The 26,417-nt window shown below is 45.3% G+C and overlaps 1 protein-coding gene across 1 annotated transcript in view; it reads right to left on the bottom strand.

Moving 5' to 3' along the window:
* Window positions 1–26,417, bottom strand: part of CFAP77 (cilia and flagella associated protein 77) — a gene marked incomplete at both ends in the record, with an annotated part of 56,333 nt that overhangs the window by 16,333 nt on the left and 13,583 nt on the right. The window contains 2 exons of the mRNA XM_082067900.1: window positions 4,905–5,136; window positions 5,690–5,789. Of these exons, the coding sequence (XP_081924026.1) occupies window positions 4,905–5,136; window positions 5,690–5,789 (332 nt within the window). The remainder of the gene's footprint in view (window positions 1–4,904; window positions 5,137–5,689; window positions 5,790–26,417) is intronic.

The raw sequence follows: 26,417 nt of genomic DNA, 5'->3' as shown, positions 1-26,417 counted from the left end.
TCTAAAACTTGTTTGCCCCAATCTTTTGGGCTTTTGTGGCTTTACACTCTCTGTATTTGTTTGGTTTCCAGTGATTGTGGATCAGGTATGAGCTTGCTGTAATATTGATCTTTCTTGCCTGTCCAGCTTTTCCTGGTGGGTTTTTTCCAGGAAGAAACTCTGCTCTTCAGTAGTTTCTTTACATATCTTTGCAGCTGGTCTATGGCAAGATTAGCTTCTTTTTTCTTTTTCACCAGGGCCATGTATTACTGACCTCAAATGTTCTTTAAATGTCTCAAAAATAAATCCACCAGTGCATTCCCTGTGCCAAAGAGGTGCTGGAAATACCTAAACATCTTTGGGGCACCTTTCTAAACTTTGTTCTGGCTGTGTGCAAACATCACGGGCACTTTGGGTGGAAAGGCCACTTGCAAAGAAGGATGAGCATCGAAACCTCCCTTCTGGGGGAAGGTGAAGGGTAAGGACAGAGCAGTCAGTTAAGCCAGGAAGCTGCAGGGACAGCCAAGGTACCAGCTGAGCTGCTAAAGGCCAGTGAGACAACTGTCCACAGAGCATTAGGACAGTTGCAAATGATACAAAGAAAAGGGGAGGTGCTGGATAACTGACACCCTTGGCCAACTGTAACAATTTGAAGAGAAATTGCGGTGAATCTGCACTTTGGAGAGATGCGTTTGCCGCAGGAACGCGGTCAAAGCATCTGTCAAAGGATTAAGACCGGTTTTAGAGAATGGCAAGTGGAATGGTAAGAGAAGATGAAGTTAGAAGGGAAACGGGATGTAAAATTCAGGAGAGGGATGGTTGGAGCGAAGGCAGACGGTAGGTGGGACCCGGCAGGAGATGGGGGGATGACAGAGTGCCAGGGAAATCCTGCCAGCACACCCAAGGTCAGCCCAACCTACAGGCCAACTGCCAAGTGTGATGGCAGCGCGTTGCAGGCGGGTTGTGGCCATGCAGGGTTTGAAGGAGGTGCAGGCGTAGGATGGATGGGCTGTGCGGTCCTTGTGTGCAGGAATAAGTTCTGGGACACAATATTCAGAATTAGGAGGCTTGTCTGATACTGAGGCAAATGGAAACTGTTTTCTAAAAGCAGCGCTGGAAATGCAGGACAGTGTGTTCATGCTGAGGATGAGCTCTGCACTGCTAGCTCCTCGGGAGAAAGCTTGTGCTTGGGGTACCAACTGTGTGCTGGTGTGTTTTGGCTTCAGACTCCTTGTGTGACCTTGTGCAAATCAATCTAGCTGTAGACAGCATCCATATCTTAGTGCTTACTTCTAGTTCCAAAAACGACCATCTAATATCTGCTGATTTCGGTGCACAGTTAACTTCAAACAGAAAAGGTGGTTAGGAGGATAAATGTGGGTCTTGACATGTATTGGAATTTCCAAATACACCTTGAATACCAAGCTGTATTGATACCAGGAGGTCTTCACAGACCCTCTGTCTTCAGATCTCCATTATCTCTGTCTCATCAGAACCCAACCTGCTCAGTGCCCTGGATCCTCCCTCTTACATCATCATTACACAAAGAGCACGGGGGTTGGATACACCTGCTAGTAGCACTGTGTTTGAGGGTTATTTTAAAGGAAAGGACCTAGGACTTGGGTCCAGGAGAACAGGAACCCTATCCACAAACTTCTTGCAGTGATGTGTCATGCACAGAGCATGTGGATGGGATGGGTTTAGCTCCTGGAGAGGAGGTATTGTGATAATGGGCATTTTCCTTGAATTAAAACCTGTAGACCCATTTGTGGTGGGGCTGAGGGCTGGGACAGGTGAAGCTGAGCATGTGTGTGCTGTACCGTGGTCGGTACCCCAGTGCCTGAGCTCCATGGACACGTGCACTCTTGCAAATTGTGGCTTGCACGAGGCAGCTCTTGTAGAGACCAGAAACGGAGTGTGAACTGGGGGAGCCTGACTGGAGGATGCCCCATGGGGGATGCTGGGACCCCACCGCATCCTCGTTACCGCTGACCTTGGCACGAGCGCTGCCTGCTGATGGATCGGCTACGGCGCTGGACAAGACCCTGGGGAACCACTGTATTATCTATTATTGTCCCATCAGTGCCTCCCCTGACCCCTCCCAGCTCCGAATGCCACAGGCATCAGGGAGGGAATAAATCTCTGTCTGATACTGAGAGCGAGAAGGGAGCAAGAGCAGGAAAAAGGAGAGATGAAAAATGTCCTTTTTATGACTCTCACAACAAAGCTGGCCACATGATTCGTAGCAAACATTTCTTTGGGAAAAGAGAGGGAGAGGATGGGGGGGAATCAGCAAAAAAGCAGGGTTGTTTCTCTCCTGTGGAAGATGCCCACAGGGAATTAATAGAGGGGTATGGGTGACCTTTGAAGGTAAATATCCCAGGAAAGGAAAGAGGCCTCAGAGCTTCAGAAAGCTCACTCCAGTGTCTGACGCTGCCTTGTGAAATGCAGCACACGTCCATGGTGAACGGAAAGCAGAGGCATAAGCGATCTGCTATGCTGGAGGGAGCAGCAGGGCCAGGGCGTGATTAATAAGACAGTAATAGCAACCGCAGCATTTGTGTTCATTTCTGTTTGGGATGATCCATGAGAGCTTGTACTCTTGAGGGCTAGAACTCCTGACCTTGATGTCTTTAGGAGACAGAAGCCTTTAGCAGTGCAGCCCAGGGCCTGAGAAGGGGCTGGAGATACATTGCCAGGGCTTAGAAGCCCCCTGGACATCACCCACCGACAGCTGCAACACCACAAACAGGTTCCTGTGACAGCTGTGGAGTTGTTTGGGCTTTATAAGCACGGGTGCTGCTTCCAGATGTGCAGAAGAGCTGCAGCGGGGCTGGGTGTGCAGATGGGAGGGTTGGCACTGGTGCTCTGGGGACTGTCCCATGGCATTGCCAGCATCAGGCAGGGTGGCTGCAGCAGCTCCCAGAGTGGTGTGAAAGCACCTTTGCTCAGCTGTCCTGTCTGTGCTGTGCGTGGGGTTAGGGAACGACATGCAGGCTCTGTTCTTGTTGAAAAACCTCCCTGCACTGGAGATATTTATCAAAGTGGGTATTTCCAAAGGTAATCAAGTGCTTGGAGTCATGGAAAAAGACTGTATGCCCCTTGTTCTCTTGTCCCCAGACAAGTGTGTGTGTTAGTTGTGAGAGCCTTCCCAATTAGCAGCACTAAAACACAGTAGTACGGGGCTTAGAGTCCGAAAGCAGAAGCAACTTAAATCCACTGACAGGCAAGTCATTTTTAACAGGGCAGGTCTTGCTGAACCTGGTCAGCTGTGACGAGGGACCAGCTTGGGCTGGGAGCGCTCACCAAAGCTGTTATCTTCAACTTGTCAGTCACGGAAAAGTGTGTTAAATTCCCCCTTTTACCGAAATGGCTGTAAAAACTCATTGGTAATTCCAGTAATTTGATTTTGTGTGTAACGTGCTTTTAAAGTAAAGGGATAAATACAATCAGTCTGCATAAAAGGTAGCTATTAGGGAGCAGGCAAGTTGTACAATAACTTTAAATTAAAAGCCCTTTCCCACTACTTCTGCTGTTGTGGGGTCTGCAGATTTTCCTTAAAACTTTTGAAACGTGCCTAGACTTCTTACAGGCAGCCATTTAACCTCTGTTTATGAAGAAATAAAGCAAAATTGATGTTGATTTTGGTCTACATTGGGGGATACTTTTGCAACATAAAAGCCCTTTTGCCTGCAATTTGCAGAGCAGCCCTGTCACATCGGTGAGGGCTGATACTGATAAAGATAAAGCTTTATAGCTGGGGCATTTGCAGCTAACAGCAAGCTAATGCTACATTTTCATTTTGATGCAATTAATGTTAATGTCTGCTACGAAAATTGTCATTAAATACCATTTTAAAATCCATTCAATTTGCATATGCAAAGCCCATTTACTATCATGGAAAATACACAGTGCCGTTCATCATGTCTTTTCTCTAGAATTTGTAGCTGTTATTTTTCTGGTAGTGATTGTTATCCAGCTCTTAAAATGAAACCTAATGTCTGGTCCAGACCTGTATGAAGCAAGAAACCCCTCCGTGCTCCAGCAGCCACAGGGCTGCTTCAGACCCCTTTGCGCAGGGGCTTTGAGTCTGTGTTTGTGCTGGACTTGCACTGGTGTTTCTGGAGCATCGTGCTCTCATGGAGAACAGGCGCTGGAAAGACCTAGAAGTCAGTCTGATCAAGGTGATGATGTTCTCTTTTGCAGACCCCCTGTTGCACCATTCCCTGGGAGAAACAGGCACAGCAGGCAGTTGGGAACTGATACATGACGGGGGATGTTAAATGGGTCACTTCTAAATGCTGCACCTGTTTGAACTCTAGGAGGGGCTCATGTATGCTGGATGCTTTATAAAAATCTTTTGGAAGATGCTGTGATGCAAAAGACCTCACTCAATGTGAAGTCTTAAACCTTCTGCTGCATTGCCAGGGATGAATGGGTAGGCTTATGCCCTACTAGAGAGGTTGCTGGGGAGCAGCAGGTACCAGCTCCCCTCCAGCCCTTGGGAAAGATCCCCAGAAAGCAGAATATGCAGCAGTGAAAAGCTTTTTTGCCTCTATCCTGCTGTACTAGTACCAGTTTCTGTCTAGTGTAGGGAAATGAACTAACAAGTGGGAAAGAGTGGGATAAAGAACTTGAACTGATCTTTAAGTGAAAGGATTGTCATGGAACATATTTTCAAGAGGTTCCAAGCCCTTAGTGCCAGAGGTGGAATGAGCATGTGTTGTGGCATGTAGATTAAATTTAGGTAGTTGATTATCTGACACAGAGATGCAATCATACACCAAAGTGATGCTGTGACTTCAGTTGTAACATGTCCAGGTTCAGGAGACTTTTGTTTTGGGGACTCTGCTAGCTGAGAATCAGATGTGAGGGTAGGAAGGGATAATCTTATTCTGAGAAGGGTCCCAAGCCTTCCCCCTTACCGTGCTGGGATGCCAAAAGTCATGTCTGCAGGCAGTTTAATAGGACCTTTCTTGAGGCGAGTGCATTCTTCTTCTTTGCGCCGAATGTCCTTATCCTTGTAGTACAAATTATATTCACGGGCTGTGGTATAACCAGCCTTCAGAGCACCACGGTTCATGGTGATGAAGTCTCGAGGCATCTTCTGAACTAAATCAGTCCTGTTCTGATCCACTGTGTTCCAGTGGCCTATGGCTGGAGATGGAAGGAAACACGAGAGGCAGAGAGAGAGGATCAGCATCTCGGGTAACTCCTGTTTGGGAAGGCAGGCTGGCGTTCATGCACCGTGTACATGGGCCTTGTAGTGCTTGCATGCATTTTGCTGTGGTTTCACTGTGGAGTGAGCTTTGTGTCCTATCCTCTGTGTTTCGTATGGGGGCATGTCCCATCTGAATTGGATATGTTCTTACCCTCCTCCCTGGCTTGCTCAGCAAGTCTGATTACACAGGGGAAATGTCTCTGAGAGCACAAAGTAGGAGCTCTAACAAAGTTATGAAAGCCACCACATGTATCACCCTTTGCAGGTGCTGTACCCATCTCTGCTTGGGCTCTGTGTAACCCCACAAAAGTTTTCAATATGACAGAGAAACTTCCCTAGTCACCAAGCAATTCGGGTGATGATAATACAAGCAGGTGAATGTTGGAGTTCTTTACCTCCAGCTTGACAAGAAGTATTGAAGAGCACTGGGGAGTCCCAGATAGCATTAGGACTTTGTTGCAGGTCTGTATTTTAGAGGTGTTGTCATACCTTCAGGAACTCCTCCATCTGTCCTGGGGATGTACAGACCGTATGCAAAATCAAAGCCTGGCAGGGTGTAGCAATTTCTCAGGGGCTTCCCCACTTCTGCCTGCAGAAGAGTGAAGTTAAAGAAGAAGCGTGAAGAGCTTTCCTAATAAACTAAAGCCCCTGAAAAGAAAAATCTGTAACAGGATGTGGCCACAAGTACCAGAAGTGGCTCTGGATCCACTTGCACAGGTTTGAATCCCGGACACAAGCGAGTGTGACAGTGTGAAAGGAGAACTTGCAGCCATGAGGCTTCACCAGAGCTGAAGCCAAAGGGATGCTGAATGTTATACAACTTTGTACCCGAGTTATAAAGTGACCAAGCCTTGCTGTAAATAGGGATCTTGACTTGGTATATACAGACTTGAATTCTCCTTATTTGGCTAAATTTCTCCATTGTCTGGGATGCTTGGTCATGGTGTCTGCGGGGGAGACCCTGCAGCTAACCTTAACTTTCCTTGGAGTTATTTCATCTCCAAGTTGTGCATTCCCCTAGAAAACTGGCACAAACTTCCCCAAGCACAAGCACGTCACCACTCCTGCCTGGGAATAATCAAGACGCAAGGCATGTTGCAGGGGGAGGATAAGGAGCAAGTAAAAGGGGGAGCGGAGCCTTTGATTTATAGCACAGTAGAGAACTTGAGCTCAATAGCCTCATTTCTATTTAGTTTTAAAATGAACTCTTCCCCAGCCCATGTGTATCCCAGGCTGGTGGAGTCTGTGGGATTAACTGACCTCCGCTCCCCTCTTTGTCTCTACCCTCCCATCTCCATGGTGAAGTCACTGCAGGATGTGTGTGTCTTGAAACCTTATTGCTGCTTGAAAGGGAGGTGGCAGAGGAGGGAAGGGGTGAGAGCCTGGCAGCCTGGTCTGTGTGTTCCTGCTGGGAGAAGCACAGCAGGGCTGGGCAACAAGCCCCCGGAGCCCTAAGGGGTGGTGTGGGCGCTTTGGGATGGGCTATTTTCTATGAGAAAGGATGTTGGAGGAGCTGGAGGGTTGTAGGTGTTGGCTGGTCTTGTTGGGAGAATGAAAGGGCTTACATCCTACTATAGCACTTCTCATGGGTGATTCATTGAGCACTGGTATTTAAATGACTGTTATTACACTCCAGAGTGAACACTGCTCTCTCTGCAGGGACCAAGAGAGTGAGACTGAGAATGAACCACCTCCAACTTGCCCCTATGGCAGGCTGAGGTAGTATCGCAGTTAACAAGGGGCACAGCTTACCAGAGCTGCTTGTACAAGGACATTATCCAAACCCAAATTTATGTTCTGGTCCCAGTCAGCACAGTGCAAACCCGGCCACGGCTCTGCTGTGTGCTGCCAGCCGGCTGGGCTCTTCCCAGCGTGCAGGTAAAGGGTTCTTAGCAAAAGTGTGTGGTGCTGCTGAGCAGCTTGAGCTGTTCTGCATCACCCTCAGCTCAGACAAAACTCTCACTGAGCCAGTTTTGCCTGGAGAAACAAGGTTAATAACCCCTGCCCAAAACAGACACCTTTCCAGTGCGCTATGTGTTGATGTCTCTAGAATTTGCTCATGTTTCCTCAACCTTTTTTTTGACTGGAGCTATTTTTTTGTGCATTCGTTTTGGAGTTTCTCAGCTCCCATCTCTAAATGCCGCTACATAAAAACTTAAAAAGCACGCGGTGGCTGTGGCACTGGGCTCCTCGCCGGCGTGTACAGGGGTGAGATTGTGCCCGCTTGCTTGGGTGGCTTGTCCGTGTTGTGATGGTGGCTTGGTCGTGTTGCGACAAGTCTGCTCCTTTACAGATCCTGGCAAATTGGCTGTTTGTGATCACTGAGTGTGCAGGTCTGTACAGTGATTCTTTTGGGTAAATCCAGGGTCTTGCTTCTCAGGTCTGAGAGGGAGATGCTTCCCCTCGGTCCTGTTAGGTCCATGCAGTTGTGATGCTGTATACTAGGTGTGGTATCCTTCTGACTCTCAAGAGCACAAGTTCACTAGAAAATGGATTTTCTGGGCTTGCTAAAGTCCTTTGATAGACTTGAAAACCTCATCAGGCTCCTTGCACTGTGCAAGGTGATGTAACAGCAAACAAACTCTATTAATTAGCTTTTTGAAAGCAACTCGGGGGGTACCTGATACAACCTGCGTGTACCATGGCTGCATTCCCTATCTGCCTCCTGTGAGCCTGACGGAGGAAGGGACTGTCCCTGTCCCCTACAGGTTTGTCCAGCACTGAGCATGGTGGCACCGAGCAAGAGGGTTTTTAGTGCTGTCGCAACTGCAATATCACCCGGCTGTGCTAAACCATATGTGCGCGCCGTGTGTGTTAGGGAGCTCCTGCAAAGCTTATAAACCGGTGCCAGGGATGATAAAGTGGCTTTCACTGCTGATCTGTTTCTCCTGTATTTATAGGCATTTGCATGCTAGCTATTTTTGGACTAGTTGTCACTGATGTACAAGGGAAACGGTGTGGCGTTCCTCAGATGCATGGGAAAAGGCTTTTTTCAGGGATCGTGTTTTGATTCCAGATCAGCCAAGTGATGTCAGCAATGGGCTGTGATGGCAAAGGTGTGGCAGATGGGAGAAAACTGCTGAGAAACTGCAGGAAAGGAGAGAGGTTTGTAACCCATGGCAATGCTGCTTCTGGAGCTTTGAATGCAGAACTCTGTAGAATGGAATAAATTACAGGATTTAAAGATTCCCTTGTTTAGAGTATGTGTAGTTAACACAGTTGGGTATTTATTCCACTGCAAAATGAGTGCATGCTGTTTCTTTTTACAATTGGGAGGCATTTTACAGTCACTTTGCACTGAATAAATAAAGCTGAAGGTGCTGGATAATTAATTAAAGAAAAAAATCTGGTGAAACATGTTGAACATGGGGAGAACCTGTGCCTGAAGAAAATCAATGGACTCAGAAGACTCTGGTTTCTTGCCAACATCTTTTACCCACAAAAGCAAAGAATGGGAAGGAAGTAGCAGGAAAAAAATCTTGCTCAGTGTAATCCAAGGTTACAGCCTTTCACATCCATAAATTACCAAAAGGATGTTGCAGCCTCATGGGCTGGATTCATTTGTTTGTCCCGGGGTGTTGGAGATGTGCTGTGTCACAAAGCTGTGGGGAGAGTGAGCCAAAGTTGACGCAGAAGGTCCTTTTTTCTTCCCCAGCTCCAGCACTGTTTCCTGTATTCAGGTTCAGCCTGTCACAAAGCTGCTTGGCTGGAATACAGATCTGTCTGACAGCTGTGCCCATCAGCAGACAACTTCATTAAACCTCATTAAGATGTCATTTCTCTGCCTTATTTCCCACCTCTTGGCTCTAATTAAAACCATCTCTCTCTGCATCCCAGGCGGTCCTAATTTTCTCTGGGTACCTTCTGCAAGTTTTTCTCCCTTTACGACCTCAGCAAGGAAAATCCAGCATCTTAAATACTGTTTACACAGCCCGTTTGGAAGAGACAGCTCTAGACGTTTTCCTGAAGCGTTCCCAGAGCATCCTGCAGAGATCACCTCCTTCTCCCGGGGCTGCGAGAAATGTGTGCTAAGGCTTTGTTTGCTCTCTCAAATTGTCTTTAAGGACTCAGTTAATGCATCCTTTCCCCTCGGATGTGATAATTTTCATGGTTGAGTTGGGTTTGGAGGGTGCCATGCTCAGACTGGCTGCAGTGCTGGGGTATTTGATCAGTGGGATACCCTGGCTGGCTGAAGAACAAGTGGTGTTGGGTCTATTGAGCTCCCTGGCCTTTGCCAGACAGTTTCTGATTTGTGCAGCCCTGGTTTTTGAGCCCTAGATTTGTGTTTGAGTGTCTAACGGTGCTGGAAAATTCTCGCAGTGAAGGAAGAGGAAGGCTTGGATATGGGTCTGTTTGTAAGAGGTGGGTGCATTGCAAAGGTGTAAGGAAGTAAAAAACCTTTAAGGATTCCAGGTTTTGTTGCAGGCCTTATTTGTGTTTTATCCCCTGGTATTTATGGCCCATTGACACGCATTGCGGTAATTTTCTGAAGATGACAAACTGCGAGAGGGTGAGGAGATCTGTCTGCAGAGGTGCAGTGAGAGAGGGAGGCACAGATTTCTAATCCCTGAATGTGGGGCAGCCCGTTGCTGCCAGGGGATGCTGGGCAAACACAGGAATCCTCTCTGCTCCAACTCACCGGGGCTGCCCCGTCCCCTCCTGGACAGCTCTGCCCTGTGGACCTCTGCAAACCCCTTGCCGGTGCATTTTCAACCCACCAGGCCCTGCTTCCTTCCCTACCTTCTGTTCCTCTTTTCATTACACCCCCTTGTACAGTAAAGCCTCCCGTCACGCTGCCATTACTATTATTATTGCAGATTTACTGCACTTGCAGAGTGAAGTGATTGCGGTGACAAGGCCCAGCATTTTTCCCTCCTTCCCCCCGCGACAGCTTGAAATCAAGCCCTTCATTTGCATTTACATGATCTTGCTGTGCAGCTTATGAGATTGGGAGATTTATTTGCTACTTAGCTTGATGTTTGATTACACTCTAAGAAGGCAGTGAGCTACAAAGTGCAGGGATACATCAGAACTGAGCCACTGAAAGCCTCTGGGGGACAGTAACTCAACATCAGGTTTAGGTAGATGAGAAAGGGAATGTTCTGTGTTTTGAGAAAGGCAAATTTGATCAGATTTTTTTTCTTTAAAGGTGGAGGGAAAAACTTATTTTCCCTCTCTCACAAAAAAAATGGTTGGGAAAACAAGAATATTGCTATGAAAACACACCTGAAAATCTGGGTTTGTTAGTGCAGGGGCTGGTGGCTGCCGGGCTGCCTGCTGCTAACTGCTTGTAACTTCCACTCCCAACATTATCAATAGCAAGTTGGCAGTTATCTTTGAAGCTTTCCATCAACATTAAAGGTCAAAGGAAGTCTTGCTTGATGAAGGACCACAAAATCTCACCCTGAATTATGAAGTTTCAAAACAAGCCACTGAGCATCAATCCTGCTGTAATAGTGGGGAAACTGAGGTGGGGAACTAATGTGCCCATGCAGGACAGCAAAGGGAACTGAATTTGGATCAGGGAGAGATGCAGACAGTTTGAGAATTCTGTGTTCAGCATGGCAGACCAAGTTATTATAGTGTCCTACAGCAAAATGAGAGTTTTCCAGAGCAAAGGGTAGGCAAACTGCTGCCATTGGAGTCAGGAATAGCGAAGCTTGAGGGCCTTACTGTGGCTTTAACTCCTTTCATTAGAAATAGTCCAGATAGAGATGCTGCTAACCCAGAGTATGTCTACACATGATCTACCCTAACCTGTGCTCCTGACTGAGCTGCACTGGGAGTTGTAGCCTTATTAGCAAGAAACCTTTCATCTCAATTCGAAAGATTTTCCCCTCTGGGAGCGATGTTCCATGCAACGCCAGCAGCGGAGGACAGTAAGGACAAGTGGGACACGGGTGTCCCCCTCGCTGGGTTAGGTACAATGGGTACATGAGGCAGATGGCACATCCAGCGCAGGGTTTCACCCACCCAACCCCAGGCACCAGCTGCCCCTTCCCATATTCTCACTCACACCCACAACCGAGGGCCACACACGTGTCCCCGACAGAAATCCATATCTAAGGAAAACCACCTGCTATCTGGTACAGTAGCTTTGCATGCAAACTGTTTGTACTTAGCTTTTAGTCTTGAAAATTGCCGTGAGATATGCTATTACAATTAATCATTAAAGACTTAAGAAAGAGTATACCCCATTACATAAAAGACTCCGGTGATGATCTTTATCCAACTTGTAAAATGGGCAGACTTGATGCGACTGAATAATTTTCCTCTCATCTGCACAAAATCATGAATGCAAGTCATACTTTGAGCCTGAAGTGAACACTGCGAGACCAGCCTATAATTACCAAAACAGAAAAAAAGAACAGCATTTTCTAATGAATGACAAGCCACTAGGTGGAAATCTAATTTAGTCTAATTAAGCAGCCTTTGTGAGGATTTGTCTTTAGATGAAAAGAGAGAGCCAAAGAGATCTAAATGCAAATGAACTCTATCATTTTGGTTTTAAAGGGCCAGACAGATATGAAAGTATCTGCGCGCACAATACTTTCATTTGTCTTCACGGATGTAATCACCTTCTAGTTTTTCCTTGAAAAATTCTTTGCCTCAAAGTGCTGGGACTCTTAGTACTGGTCACTCTTTATTGAGTTAGAAGATAATGCACTCTCAGACAATTATAGCAGTAGGGTAGCGTGACTGTTAAAATTGCCTTTTGCTGCTTCTTCCTGCTGTTTGGAAATGGTTTTGGAAAAAAAAAAAAGGATGCTCTTGGCTAGGGAGCCAGATGCCAAGTCGGCAGCTTTCGATGTGTGGCACAGAATAACTCTCAGGTCTTTGGGGGCACCTGTGGACCCTGAGCTCCTCCTCACCTCTGTGTCAGTAGGAATTACTTCAGCATTGATAAATCACCACCACCTTGCCCAGTTGTGCTATTTCTGCTGATTCTGCCGACTGTCTCAGTGCTGGGAGCAGACAGCCCAGGCACAGCCCCAAAGGCTGAGACTCACCAAGGGGTTTGACTGTAATTGAGACGGAAATAGTGAAAACGCTGTTCTCCTGCTCTATTAAATCTGCTCCTGACTTTAAGATAAATTTGTGTCTGTGTAAGGTTTTGTGCTGGTGTTGAAGGTCAAAGAAGTGTATGCAGTTCTATAGTGGGTGTCACAGCTTGTGAAGTCCACATCAGCCTCCACTCGCGAGTCCTAAAGCAGCAGCCTGGTCTGTAATTGTCAGACAAAGCTGCTGGCAGCTGGATGGGTTATTCGGGGTAAATGGAGACGGGTGCAGTTTACAGCTACTGCTAGACTATGGTCTTACCTGGACCTGATCTTTCCTGAGCTACAACCACCATTTGTCTCTGAGAGGTGGGATGAGCCTGGGAGATTTGAAGACACATAGGGACAGCAACAGAAAGGTTTGGTACAGCATGGGGTGGCCCTGGAGCTGCTGAATGGGGAGAGACACCTGAGTCCTTGCTCTCTCCACAGGCAACACCAGGGGATAAATGGAGGGGGATGCAGACAGATCAGGGTGGGAAAATCAGTGGAATAATTCTGTTTTCATAGTGGCAGTTCTGGGCATTTTGGAGAGAATGTGGGTAGAATAGCATGTAGCACCTTGGCAAAAAACCCCTGTTTTACCATATTTGCATTTGACTCTCCAGAGAGCAGCTGGAAAGGGTGTAGTGATGGTGCCACTTCCTAGAGAGTCACAGCCTTGGGGTACCTGTTGGGTTGTGAAGCCCGAAGTCAAATTCTGCCAGGGAATGCTTTTGCTCAGTGTGTTTCGGCTTCAGTGGGAGTGCTGAGGTTTAGCTGAGAGTAGGGTGTGGGTTATTTGACTGAGAGAACATTCTTTTAATGTTAGAGGTGGAACAACCTTTTTAACAAAAGTTTCCTTCCCCTGCCAGCAGTTATGACCTTTTCTCTGTGCTTCATCCTTAGTAATATCTGTTCCATACACCTCCCCATCTGCTACTCAAAGAAAAATCCCCTGATGTTCGCAAGGCCAGATGTTGTCCCAGATTATGTCCCGCACAGCTCAACTTGGTGAAGCTGCTGTTTACACCACGTAACTTGCTGCTGGCTCCTTTGACTACATACAGGATGTTTTAATTTCTTCCTCCTGAATTTCTTTGGGCACTATAGAACATATTAAGCTAAATGCTGCCAGTCTAGAATCTGTATAAGTCACAATGATATTAAAAGAGTTGAATGCAAGTGAGAATTTGACTGTCAGCCTTTTTGAGCAGACTGAATGCGGCCACATTCCCCATATAGCAAAACAGTTTCCCAGTGGCACAACTCTCTTATTCTTAGGGCCAAATTCAATCCCTGGCTGCAAATGAGATACTGGCTGCCTTGAAAGCTACCTGTTATTTCCCAGCAGAATTTGCCTGAAGTCAATACACCTGTGGTACCTCCTAGAACAAAATATTCAAACATTTCAGACTAACAGACAACTTGTTAAATTCAGGCAAACCTCTGGTTCAGGAATCTCTTGGCTTTCACTTAAGGAGAAACTAATCTCCGATCACAGATGCAGGAACTTACCAACTTCAGTCACCTCATGTACAGAATAATCTCCATTTTCATTAGAGAATAGATAAAAGTTTTTGCTGTTAAAAAAGGATGCTGTTTCTTTAATGTAATAAAACCTCAGCAGGACAGAACGTCTTTACTAGACTATTCCCCACTATTCCCACAAGAAATCAAATATAATCCTATTTAAGAAGCTTTAAATAATTTTGAGCTTTCATATTGACTTATTAAAATGCAGCTTAAAATAACGCCTTCCTTGCAATCCCTTTACAAGGGTCAGGGATATAAAATTTGAAGAAATATGATTAGTAGATCAACTGGAAAGGTATATGCGGCAGCTTCCAATTTTATTATTTAAAATGCCCTTTTAGGAGAAAAGGTGATTCTGTAAGAAGAGGCACCATCTCCCTGAAGGAATCTAGTCTCAGGGCTTCCAGTCCCATCTCCTGCATCTAGCACCCAACACATCAGCCAGGTTTTTCTTAGACCTGAAGAACTCTTGCAGCTGGGACAGGAAGAGTTGGTTTCCGTGTCCTCATAATCCAGCAAAACAGAGGCTTGTTGTGCTCTAGGCACAGAAGAAGCCAGCAACACTTGTGGCCATGCAGAAGGCAAAGTGATGCTAATAGAGATGTAAATATGCCCCAGCGGACGGAGCCACTGCAGAGCTGTGAGCACATGTACATTTTGGCCCCCAGAGCCTTTCTTTATTGCTTGGAAACTCTGAGGGATGAAGAGCTCCTGTAACCTTTCAGATGTTGGTTGGAGTGGGATGAGCCCTTTTTTAACGTTGTAAACACTGTGTTGGAATGGAGAATCCTAGGATGAAATGGGGACCCTGCTGTGCTGATTTTGAACTCCCTGCAGGGTGAACAGCATCTTATCCAGAAAACAGCTACAGATTCCACAGGTGTATCCTGAGGGGTCCAGGCAGAAACCTCCTTCCAACAGACTTCAGTCTACTTGCTCATGTACGGTCCTATTGAGCTGGGAAGAACTGTGACCAAGAGCATTTTGGGGCACATTGCTAGAAAAATTAACTGGAAGGTGCTAAGAGAAGAAAATTGAGTCAGTTAGAGACTGTCCTGAGCTTCCACTCTGCAGTTCTCCAGGGATTAGCAGGGTTGTATGGATGTAAATGATGAGACAATTTGACCCCCGCTCTTGAAGTATATTAAATACAATGATGACCAAAATTGTGCTGTCAGTTAGACAGAACTCCCATTAAGCACAGAGGGTCTTGTGCTAATGCAAGAATCTGCCCGAATCATTTGCTCTGTCCTACAGCAAAATGTATTCAACATTGCTGAAATTTAACTGCAAAACCTAGTGAGCAAAATCACACCCTGCCCATTACACTTACAGCCAGTTACTGTGAAATCCTAATGTGTCAGACTTTCTCTGGGAAATAAGGCAACTAATAATTTTACTCCTGCCTAAGGCTGGACTTTGGTCAGGGCTGTCAAGGCTTCTATGATTTTTCATGTGTTTTTTTTCAAAAATATCCGTGATTTTGACACGTTGGGACTTTTGTATGTGAGTGAGCAGGGAGATGTAATAGCTGAGCTTCCCCGAGAGCTGCAGTGCTCGACCTTGGGCTCTCTGCAAGACAAACACCAAAGGGTCCTGAGCCCACAAGTGCCTCCATCTCCAGCTCCCCAAGAAGTTAATGGCAGTCAAGTGTGATTGACTGCTGGCAGGATCTTGCCCAGAGTTTTCTCCTGTGGCAGAAAAGCAGCAGTGACACCAAAGGCAAGACCAGCAAACACTGGGGAGAGCCTTAGTCCCCCAAGGAGTTGTCATGAGGCTTTTCCCTGCCCTGCCTTTCTAATTTTCTACATTTATGACAATAATTGTGAAACTAGGCTGAAGTAGCACTGGGAAGTTGCTGCCAATGGTTAAAAACTATTGTTGCCTATGGGTTGATCTTATTAATGGTGCTAAAAACACGGCAAAAGTTATCTGGCTTGCAAATCAATGCTCGTTATCTTTGCAAGAGATTATATATATATATATATATATATATATATACATTCCTAAAATTCCCCCACAATCCTCCATCTGACTCTCTCATTGCTTTCCCCACTGAATTTTCTCAATACAATTTCAGCTTTGCTTTGTTTCACTGTTTTTTTTTTCCTCCAGTCCTATATTTATTTGAAAGGCTGGAACAGGAGGGGTCAGTTACTGCTCGGGTGACGTACACGAGTAGCCCGATTGCTTTCAAAGGGGCCACCTTGTGAGGCAACCAAGAGTTGGCTCGAAAAAGTCACTTCATAATTGCATCATATTTGCTAAATCAGATGTTTTACATGCTTAAGAATTCTCTGTGTTTCCTTCGTGCTCAGCCATTACAAAAGGCTCCTGCTTTGCTGGAGTTCTGACCCATATTTTCCCTGCTGCAGACCAAGTCTGGTTGCTAAAAGGTAAAGGGAGAAAAATGTCTGTCTCATCACATCTCTCCCAAGCCCTGTTCAGCTGCTGTGGTATTTTCCTTCATTATGCTGCTGCCTCAGACTGTAAACCTCTCTAATTTCCTACATCGCAGCTATTTATTGAAATGCTAACTCGCATTATGAAGTGATAATCCACAAGCGCAGGAGATAATTTATGAAGCATTTAAATTAAGAGGAGCAGCTAATTGGGAGCATGTGTCTTATAAGCCTTGCTAACACAAGAAAACTACAAATTAGGGAGAAAATGGAAGATATTTTTATCTTGCTTTTTTCTTTTGTAATGCACTGAGGAAAAATATTACCATACATCACACAAACAGTGCTGCTCACTGAAGTCTTCTGTTGTTTGCTTCGTAGTTAGTCTAACACGCAATGCTCTCGTTATTACATATTCCTCATTATAACACACAAAATAATCTTTGCTCTTGGAGAAGGTGCAATGAGGTGGGGTTTTGTCTCAAAATAAAGTGGAATACATTTTCCAGGAAAGGTCCCCTTCTCAGTTACATGCATTAATTTAAAAGAGCAAAGACTCCCTTGTTATATAGGATGTTAAAGTGCATTTAATTTAGGACTGCATTGCACCGTAAGAGTTTTATAGGTTTTTGTTGAAATGAAAATGAGCATAAACGGCTGTGAATCGGGGAAAAACAAATACGCTGCAGCTTCAGGGCTGGAGAGAATGTATTTCGAATGCCCTGTTTGTATTTTGGCACCTAAGTCACAAACTTTGACTTTGCCACAGCTTTGAGACTAAAATTGACCTGAATGTGAATAACAACGTGCAATTCCCAGGATACAGCTGCGTGATGGAGATGGCTCACTAAATGCTGCTGGGATGGACCGATGGGGAAAGGATGGGTTTGGCGCCTAAGCCAAGATATTAATAACAGCATTGGGGAAGGTGGTAACCGTCCCCAGCTTGAAGTTCACAATCCTGCACCAGATTCCCTGGGCTCGCACTTGGAGGCTGTTGCCTCAATGGGGAAGGTGCGATGCTGCGTGTCCTCGGGAGGCAGCTGCTTTTCCCTGTAAGCATAAAGCCCCTTTGGCTGCTTTTTTTGGGATGTTGGTGCTTCGATCAGAGGAAACATCTGGGATGTTCTCCCATAGGAGCAAGAGGGTTCTCTGTGCTCCCCAAAGAGCATCCCGGGCACCCAGAGGATTGCATTAGCGCAGCTTGGGGGAACTCGTGGGATATGGAGAGTGAAGCTGACAGCGAGGATCACCTTAATATACAGCCCTCTCCCAGCCTTCAGCAACCACTTTAGAGTAGTTTTCAGTACAGTTGTGTGAGATCTTCAGTTAGGATCCTGCTTTACTAGGCAACCAATTCTTGTGGCTCCCTTGTGTGGTTACTTGAGACAGATTCGCTGTTAGAGTAAAATATTGTGCGCTTGCTCGGCCTCGCAGGGTGCTTGGGAACCGCAGAGAGGCCCTTGGACAGAGGATGCTCTGGAAATGTGTGTGTGAATTCAGCTCCTAGACACGACTGCATATGTGTGCACTGCGTGTCTAGAAAATACCTCGCTTTAATCTTTGCATCCCTGTTTCTGCTCTTACAAGTCTCCATTTACAGATATCCTGTCAAAAGCAGTCAGCAAACAGGCTCTGGCATTATTGGAGCTGCTCCTCGATTCGAACGAAACCATAAATCTGAAACTTCAATCATATCTTTATGATCATTCAGCAAACAGAGATGGAGGATTTATTCAACATGGGATAGCAAAGGGGAAACTGCAGGGGGTTATTGCAGGAGATATTGGTTTAGCTAAGGCAGAACTGCTCCCTCGGGCCTCTCTACGGCCGAGCCAATGAACAATGGCACCAATGACAATAACAAGGCAATTATGGGGAAGAGGGTGAGGAGGGGGTAATGCTTTGTTAAAGATAGAGGTAAGATTCCAGCATGGTGTCTCTTTTGTGTGCCTTTGAAAGTAAAGGATGGTGTGTCTGTCTGGGGTGGTCTTATTAGGAGCTGGTGATCCTAGAAACACAGCAAGTCCCTCAAAGAGCTTGTAGCTTGTGTGTGATTGTGCTGCTTTTAGGAAGTTACAAATATTTCTTCCCTAATTAAATAGGGCTAGTAATAGGTTCCCCTAATCTATGCTGCACTCCAGGGCAGGAGGTAAGTACCTAAACCTCTGCTGACAGAGGTTTATCTCTCTGGCTGTATGATGTTGTTGGGTTTTCTGCACTTAGGACTAACCCTTGTTCCCAGGAGGGGACTCAGGGGACCACTCTTTGCTGGAGGGATGCTCAGACCTTCACCCCAGGTCATGGTGTTGTGCCACAAACATTACAGCAGCCCATCCACCAACTTGACCTGGAAAGGCTGTTTTGAGATTGCTCGGTGAGCTGGTGCCAAGCCTCGCGCTGCTCTCAGCTTTGTATTTTATTTCTTTAATAGCTGTAGCCAACTTTCAAGAGCCTGACTAGAAAATGAAGCTGAATCCTTAGGGTTTAAATACAGAAAGATTTTGGAACACCGTAAGCAGGTGTGTCTGTATCTGCTCTCATGGGGCAGTGCTGGAGCGGGCTCTCCTGCGGTACCCCCACTTCGACACCGTGCCGGGATCAGCCTTGACCACAGGCCCCCAGCAACAAAGTTTCCCGAGTGCAAAATGGGAACACAAAAGCTTTGGCACAAAGGGGTGGAAATGTTCATGGCCAAGCTGGATCCCGCCACTGCTGCCAACGGATGGGACTTGCATGAAATTTGCATCTTTTCAAGGCGCATGAGAGACAAATGTCTCTTTTTAAAAAGATGCGATTGTGCAAAAGCAGGACTCAGCGATCCATCCCCACCTGTCCTGCCACCCCTCCCCTTCTCCTGGCCATTTTTCCTCCCCCTTTCCCTCGTGAGCCCCAGAGCAGTTTGTTTTTGCCTGCAGAAGGAAGCTTGAAATATTGCGCAGGGGGTACGGGCAGCGCTCCCTGCGGCCTTGCCCCTGATGGCACGAATGCAGACATAAAATAACCCAGTGCCATCAGTAACCTGTCGCCAAAGCCCCACTACGAGGTGAGAGTTTTCCTCCCTGCCGTGGCTGTTAGCTGCAATGTATTTCTCCCTGCACTAAGCACCGTCTTTCCCAGGGCTGCATTACAATGATTTATAAACCCCATTTCTGGGGAAAACTAATAGATCAAAGTGAGGAGAAGGAAAAGGAGACATGAGCAGCTGGAAGAAGAAATTGAAGCATGAAACAAAAACAGAAATGAAAAAGTAGTTTGTGGCACTAGTGAGTTGTTCTGTGCTGCACTTCTATTATTGAAAAATAATAGGGGGAATCTGTATTTTAATCCATTTTTTTTAAGAAATATTCAAGTAATCTGAAAAGTTCTTCCTAGAGCCAGCTTGCTTTTGTGTGTTTGTGCATCTCGTACAGAACCAAACACTTATTTTGCTGTTTAGCCCTTCCTTGTCTATTCTCATGTCATTTTCTGACTTTCCATGCTTTAAGCAGCATCTAGATTTTTCTAACAGGGAACTAAAAGCATCTCTTGGAGGACTGATGCTCAGCTGGACCAGATCCTAAGATGTGCTCGTTCCTGAGCTAAGTCTTGGCCTAGTTTTACAAAGGGACATGGTGGCTGACACCGGGGTGACCAGTGAGGTGCTTTGCCTTTGTTTCTGTTTCCACTCCCACACAGTGGGGATGAATGGACAAGATTCATCGTATAATTCTCAGCATCAGTCGTTACACCCTGAGTGAACTGAGCCAGGAGTACAGACCAGTGCTCATCTCTTAGTTTTACAATGATTAATGCATTAGTGTTTGTAAGAGCTTTGGAGATAAGAAGCTAATTGGGCTTTTGCGTGTGTTCTGCTTGTCTGGTTCAGCCACCAGACATCTCTGACTTCAAACATAGTCGGTGGTGGAGAATTACTATGAAAATAACCGTAATCCTTGTGCAGCACTCCATATATTCACAGGGCTGCACAAACCTATTTACAGTATAAATACACCCTTCTAGTGTGCAAGTGTGAATGTTACACACAACAGATGAAATGCATCGAATAGGACAAACAGCAGATTTGGTGGAAAACAGACACGTGTGGCAAGACTGTAAGGGGACCTCCTAGGACATCGTACAGACCCATGAGATGGGAGCAGATTAATTATCCCCAGGCGTGTTCCAGACTTGTCTGAAGTTTGCAGGTTTCCATTCAAAGTACCTTCTCTACATTCTTGTAGTTTGTCTTATTTAAATTTTCACTCTCCCTGCCAATTTTCTGTTGCCAGTTAATGCTGCAGTGTCATCTTGACTTCAGGCTGGCTGGTTTACCTTGGTTCCTGATTTCTCTTGCATCTTTTGGCATTGGTAAAAAGGTGTTTCTGGGTGATTGCAGGCGGAGGGATATGTTTTTGGACATGTATGATTGATACTTCTTGCAGAGAACACAGGGAGCAAGCACGTGTTGGGTGTTCTCATCTAGGATGGTGTTCAGGAGTGAACATACATGACATGATCTGCTTTCAGCTCAGTTTCATAACTACCAATGAGTGAGCTAAATATTGCCATTCAGCATCTGCCCATTCAATCAGCCTGAGATGACCAACAGCCTCACAGCTGAGCCTGGATTTTGGCTCAGGGCTCTGATCAGTAAGAGCTGAGTGAGTTAAAATGGAAATACTGGTGGAAAATAGGTGGCCCTGTTATTTTCATTGCATGTATCCTGCTTACTGCTGACCAGACCCTAACAGCTGCCTCTTCCATAGACCTTGCACTGGTGGCTGCTGACTATTCCAACAGGCAGAAAAAGCTGTCTGTGCTCTAATAGCTATTGTAATCCTCCTAAAACTATGATAACATCTTTCTTCTGACTCCCTATGGCCCAGCCAGGCTTTACTCTTCTTCCGTTCCCTGTCTGCAGAGAGAGCTCTCAGGATGAAAGACACCAGGAGGGTACAGTGAGCTGAATGTGGACTAAGAGCTGCCAGAGGAAAATGAGAGGAGAATTTTGCCCTACAAGCTTTAATAAGGTGGTGAGTTAAGAGAAATGCAGCTAGGGAGAAAAATGGGGAATGTTCTCTCTCCAAATGGGCATTGCTTCAGTTTGTAAAAACACCAGGGATTCCCCATGTGGCTTAATTTATTATTTTCCCACTCGTTAAATGCCAAAACAATAAAGCAAAATCTATTGTTAGCTTTAAAATGCAGGTGATTTGCATATGGCTGTGATAGTCCTACTGCTGCCTTCATTTAAACTCGCTAAGCCGAGGTACCTTTAAAAATTATGACTTGTTTTACATTTAATATACTGAACTATGTTAACATAATATTAAGGGGCTGACTTCACAGCTTAATTGCTGATCACGTAGAAGGCGGCTTCAGCAGAGCGCGAGTCTGGCAGCGCCGTGCAGCCGCCTGCACAAAGGGGCTGCAAGCTGCTCCGTCCCTGCCGCCGCGCTCCCCAAAGAGCACCCTGCAAACCCAGAGTCGCTTTCACTCTACTCTTGGTTTACTCGCTTGTAGTAGAAGGTATTTGCTGCCCTATTGCGGAGCGGTGCCTGTGCAGTACAAGCAGGACATAATTATACGCGTATAAAGCTGTATTAGAAAATCAGGTGGTGGTGGGTTTTGTTGTTTTTTCTTCTCCATTTGGTGAAATTTTGCAGAAGGGAAGCAATGCACCATCTCCTGGCAGAGCTGAGCACATACTGTATTTCCCAGCCTAAGGTCTCCAAGGTTGCTGTACAGACACTGCGCAGTTCTCATTTTCTTCGTTCTTTGACCCTTCCTCGTGTCAGCTGAATGCAAAGAGGGCAGGCACCAGGTCCACAATTAACCTCTCCTTGAATTCTGAGACCCTGTGACCGTATTTTGGTCCGTGCATTGGCTAAGACTGCAAGGTGGTGCTTGGGAAGGGCGAATTGTCACGGTTTCCTTGACATCTGCTGTGTTTTTGGCACTCGGTGGCAGGACGTCACCTCCAAGGAGGGAGCTTCTGCAAATGGCTGATCTTGATCCCCAAACCCTCGAGCAGCAAAGGGGCACATGGTGCTACCCTTCCTGTCCCCTGTGTCAAAAATGTGATTAAGGTCCAAATACCGCCCCAAGACGTGTCCAAAGTAAAAGGCACTCACAGGCTTTTGAGGAACTGAAGAGGTATCCAAGCATTACCAGCCACTCGCATCCATGTACCTGTGACTTCTACACATGGCTCCAATTTGGGAGTTCTGGACTCCTTGAAACACCTGTTGTTTTTTTTTTCTCAGTTAAAAAAGCATATAGATTGGCAGATGTACATCAATTTCCAGCGCTCTATGATTTGAAAGAGCAAAGTTATAGGTCTCTGAAAATTCAGGTTTATAATAGAATCACTGGCAAGCCCTTAACGACAGAGAAGCTACCAGGCATTGCAACAATAATTGGGAAGGGAGAGAAAAAAAATCACACTGTTTTTCAGTGCTTAGCTAAGAAATACAACAAGAGAGTTTATTGCTTGCAAAACACAGCTGCACTGTCTCAAATTGGATGGAAAAACGAACCCTGATAATTTATTACACCCCTAAAGTCACAAGAATGTACCCATAAATTACTTTTTTGGAGGGGGAGGGAAGTGGTACCACTGTAGTCCGTTCTGCACAACCTACTTATTAGTATCATAATTTATTATTATTATGCCCTGCTGCAAATAGAGAGGCAGATAAAACTCAAATCTATTAAAACAACCGCTCCACTTTCTCTGAGCCACTGAGGGACACCATTCCAAAGAAAATGAGATAAATTACGAAGACGAATGTATGAGTCTTGCATTACAGCATGTAGCTTGTATATATGCAAGAGCAGGAGGATAATTCAAGCAAAAAAAAAAAAAAAGAAAGAGTAGTGTTAAGTTTTACCATTCAGGATTCAACAGAGAGAGACTGGAATAATATCAAGTGGTCAATTAAATATTTCTAATGTGTAGATTTTTGTTTTCCTGAAGATCCTGTGTGTTAACTCAGAATGAAGGTGCAACACTGAAATAACTGCCCTGCTTCTATTGCAACTGTACTTGGATCAGCGTGTATTTTAAAAAATGCTTTATCCGGCTATTGTGAGGAATTAGACACTATATTGACAAGTCTGAAAATTGTATTGATAGAATATATATATATCCATACATATCCAAGTGGTGCTGATAAATTGCAAAGCTTCTTTGAATGTAAGGTGGGTGAAAGACGCTGCTTTGCAGTCCCAGAAGGGCAAAGTGGCAGAGCCAAAAGTGCAGCTGTGAAGTTCGCCACGTGCCTCTGCTAATGGCTTTCAGATAAGTCAACAGGAATTTTGTAATGTTTTTCCTTCTCTTTATGTCCTTCTGGCGTAGTCAGCCGGACCAGCAGTTTTTAATGGTGTTCTCTTCCCTGCCACACGGATGGATTAGCAGAAGTAATAATTGTACTGGGAGGTTCTTGTTTATTGCCCTCTTCAGGACATGGGTCAAATGGCTGTTAGGTTATTGTAATCCAGGGTGAGTTTGGTGCTCTCAGCCATAGTCACAGGGGTGTAATGGAGCCCTGATTCTGGAGGCTGTTGGTCCAGAATGGGTTTGGGTACGACAGCTGCCAGGTCTCAGGATAAGCCTAACAGCAATTGTCTTTCTACACGGCAAATTTGTGGCTTTCAGTTTTTTTTGGAAAAAAAAGAAAAATGATGCATGTGTGATAAAAGTTCTCACCGAACTTTAAGTAATGTAAGAGTTGAGCAGGTTTAGCTGGCTTCACTTTTATGAACGCTGGGGATTCTCAAAGCAGAGAACATGAGACACAAAGCCAGTGAAACCTCAATGGTCTGCAGTGTAAACAAACTTAATGAGAAGAGAAGAGTCAGCAATCATTTCATCTTCCTTGCAAAGCCTGCTGCTCTGATCGGGAAAATAACAGCCAGGCCACGCCGCCAGACACCGAGACTCGGGGCTCTTGCTCCAGAGGGTGGGGAACGGGAGGAACTGAAGGAGGAAGGGAATGAGGGCACCTACTCGCTGGGATGCTGCAGATTTTTGTATTTGCAGGCTGGTAGTGGCACACAGCAACCTGTACATCAGTTTATTGCTTCTGTACTCTTGCACTCTTGTAGCAAATGTGAGTGTTTCTGTGCCTCTCTTGAATGATTCTCCACACCTTTTCGTATTGCACGCCTTCACTTTTTGTGTGTGTGTGGATTACTTATCATAATGGTGGTGATTTTACTTGGGAGTGAAGAAATAAAAGTAAAGTCACTCACTTTCTGAGCTTAAAATGTACATGAAATACATTCATAAAGCTATATTTAACATTTTGCCAGGTTTAGGCTTGGACATTTGCTCCTTCAGTTTCTCTTAAATTGTTTAAGATGATGAGGGAAAAGAAGGCGGGAACTTGTTCCACCTTCACTTGAGCATCACTTGTCAGATCCAATGACTTTGGCTTTTTCTATCTAGGCCTTTGTTCACTTCCTAAATATCAAAGTTCCCAAGGAAAGCTGAATTTCTCACTTCCTAATTTGCTGCTTCCTGTACCACAGGTGATGCTGGGGAGCTCTTGTTCAAACTTTGCTGGAATTTTTGAGGGCTAAAAAGGGCTCCATGTACTAGGTGGGACTAGACAGCCTCGCATCCCCAAATTGGGGATGTCTGAGCCCAGTCTGTACATGGCGAGGACATGTGCTCAAAGGGAATAGGGAAAGCTTGACCTCAGTGAGCCCCTTAGCGTTGCTTTAGGACACATGTTACTGTTGAAACCAAATCTCCAAGCCAATATTTCCTCTTCAAAAGAGAAGAGGATGAGAGGAGCCGAAGCTGAGCAGGATAGCGAAATTTTAAAGTATTATGACACACATACATTTAATATTACATCACATGTAAGGGAACAAGCACATACAATTGCAGTATTACAAGATGAATACAGGGCCCATGACATTAAATTTAGTGCTTTGTGATTGATGATCCTTTGTTTGCAGGTTTTCTTTTATGTGTATATTATTTCTGTAGCATAAGCATCTTACCAGCTGGAAGAAACATACAACTTTTTTATTTTCTAGCATGTAATTTCTGTTTGATTCACAGCTAATAAATAGGTCATCTTGTACTTTTGAAATGCCAACATGCAGTAATTCAGTGAAATAGAGACTCTACATTAAAAAGCTGTCAACCTCCGTGCAATTTTCCTGCACCCTGTGCTCTGGAAAGATACCTTGTCACTCATAGTTCAGCTCTGTTTTCCTGAAATATCTCTTCTTCTGCATAAATAATGAATATAGTTGCATGAAAATATCTGGCACAATGTCTGTTCTTCCTCCCACTCTAAGGAGCTGCGGTACAGGTTCAGTATTTATTGGTTGATCTTCCCAACAAATCTTACTGAAATCACAGGTGTGGTAATAGCGTGGCCCCCTCCCAGCTGCAGGCAGGTGTTCTCTGCTATCCCCATCCTACCCACCTGAGCTCGGGGAAATGCTGCCTTAACAAAACCCTTTGCTGTTTAGTACTCCTCCAAATGTGAAGGCTACACAATACAGAATAACTTAAACCACTCGTTTTCAGTCTCTTTTTCCAACACGTTATGCAGGTTGTGCACAGAAAAAGGTATTAGGCTGAGGCAGATCCCAGTTAGGAGTTTTGAAAATTAATTCTATTATTTTAAAAGGCTAGATATAAAAAGCATCGAATTACTAAGCCTGTCTTCTGTTTCGTATAATCTGAAATGCACAGGGAAGGAAGGCAGCCCCGTTTACTCACAGACTGAAGGCCAGAAGGACCCCTGTGATTTTTCGAGTCTGACCTGAAAAATCATGATGTGTTCAAAGGATCTCATTTTCAGAGGCAACGCAGGGAGATTTTTGCAGTGCTGAATCCAAAATCTGAGTACTTATAACCCACCATCACAGCACGCACACGAAGTTTCAAGACAAAGATTTAATCCTGCAGGTGTTACATGAGTGGTTTCCTCGACCCTAAGTTTGATAATGCCATGTGAAGCGGGAGCGATGCTGTTTCAATGAAAATCTGGGCTGGCTCAAACCATGAAAAATTCCCCAGTGCCTTTTGTGATTTTTGAATCGATAGAAAGTTGAAACTTGCAAGATGTCAACCCCTTTAAAATGGGAAGAGTGGGGTGTGCTAGTCCCCTGCCAATGCGGTTTTACAAGGGATAAAGCTGCTGAATCCTCACAGTGAGGTCCAAAAGTAATTTAAATCTCTTACCCCTTCTCCTTGCTCCCAGTTTCCCCATCCCAGTTGTTGTTAGATGC

Source organism: Streptopelia decaocto, assembly GCF_964273445.1.
Source record: "Streptopelia decaocto genome assembly, chromosome: 17".
NCBI classification, from domain to species: Eukaryota; Metazoa; Chordata; class Aves; order Columbiformes; family Columbidae; genus Streptopelia; species Streptopelia decaocto.
This window is presented reverse-complemented; position numbering and strand designations above follow the sequence as displayed.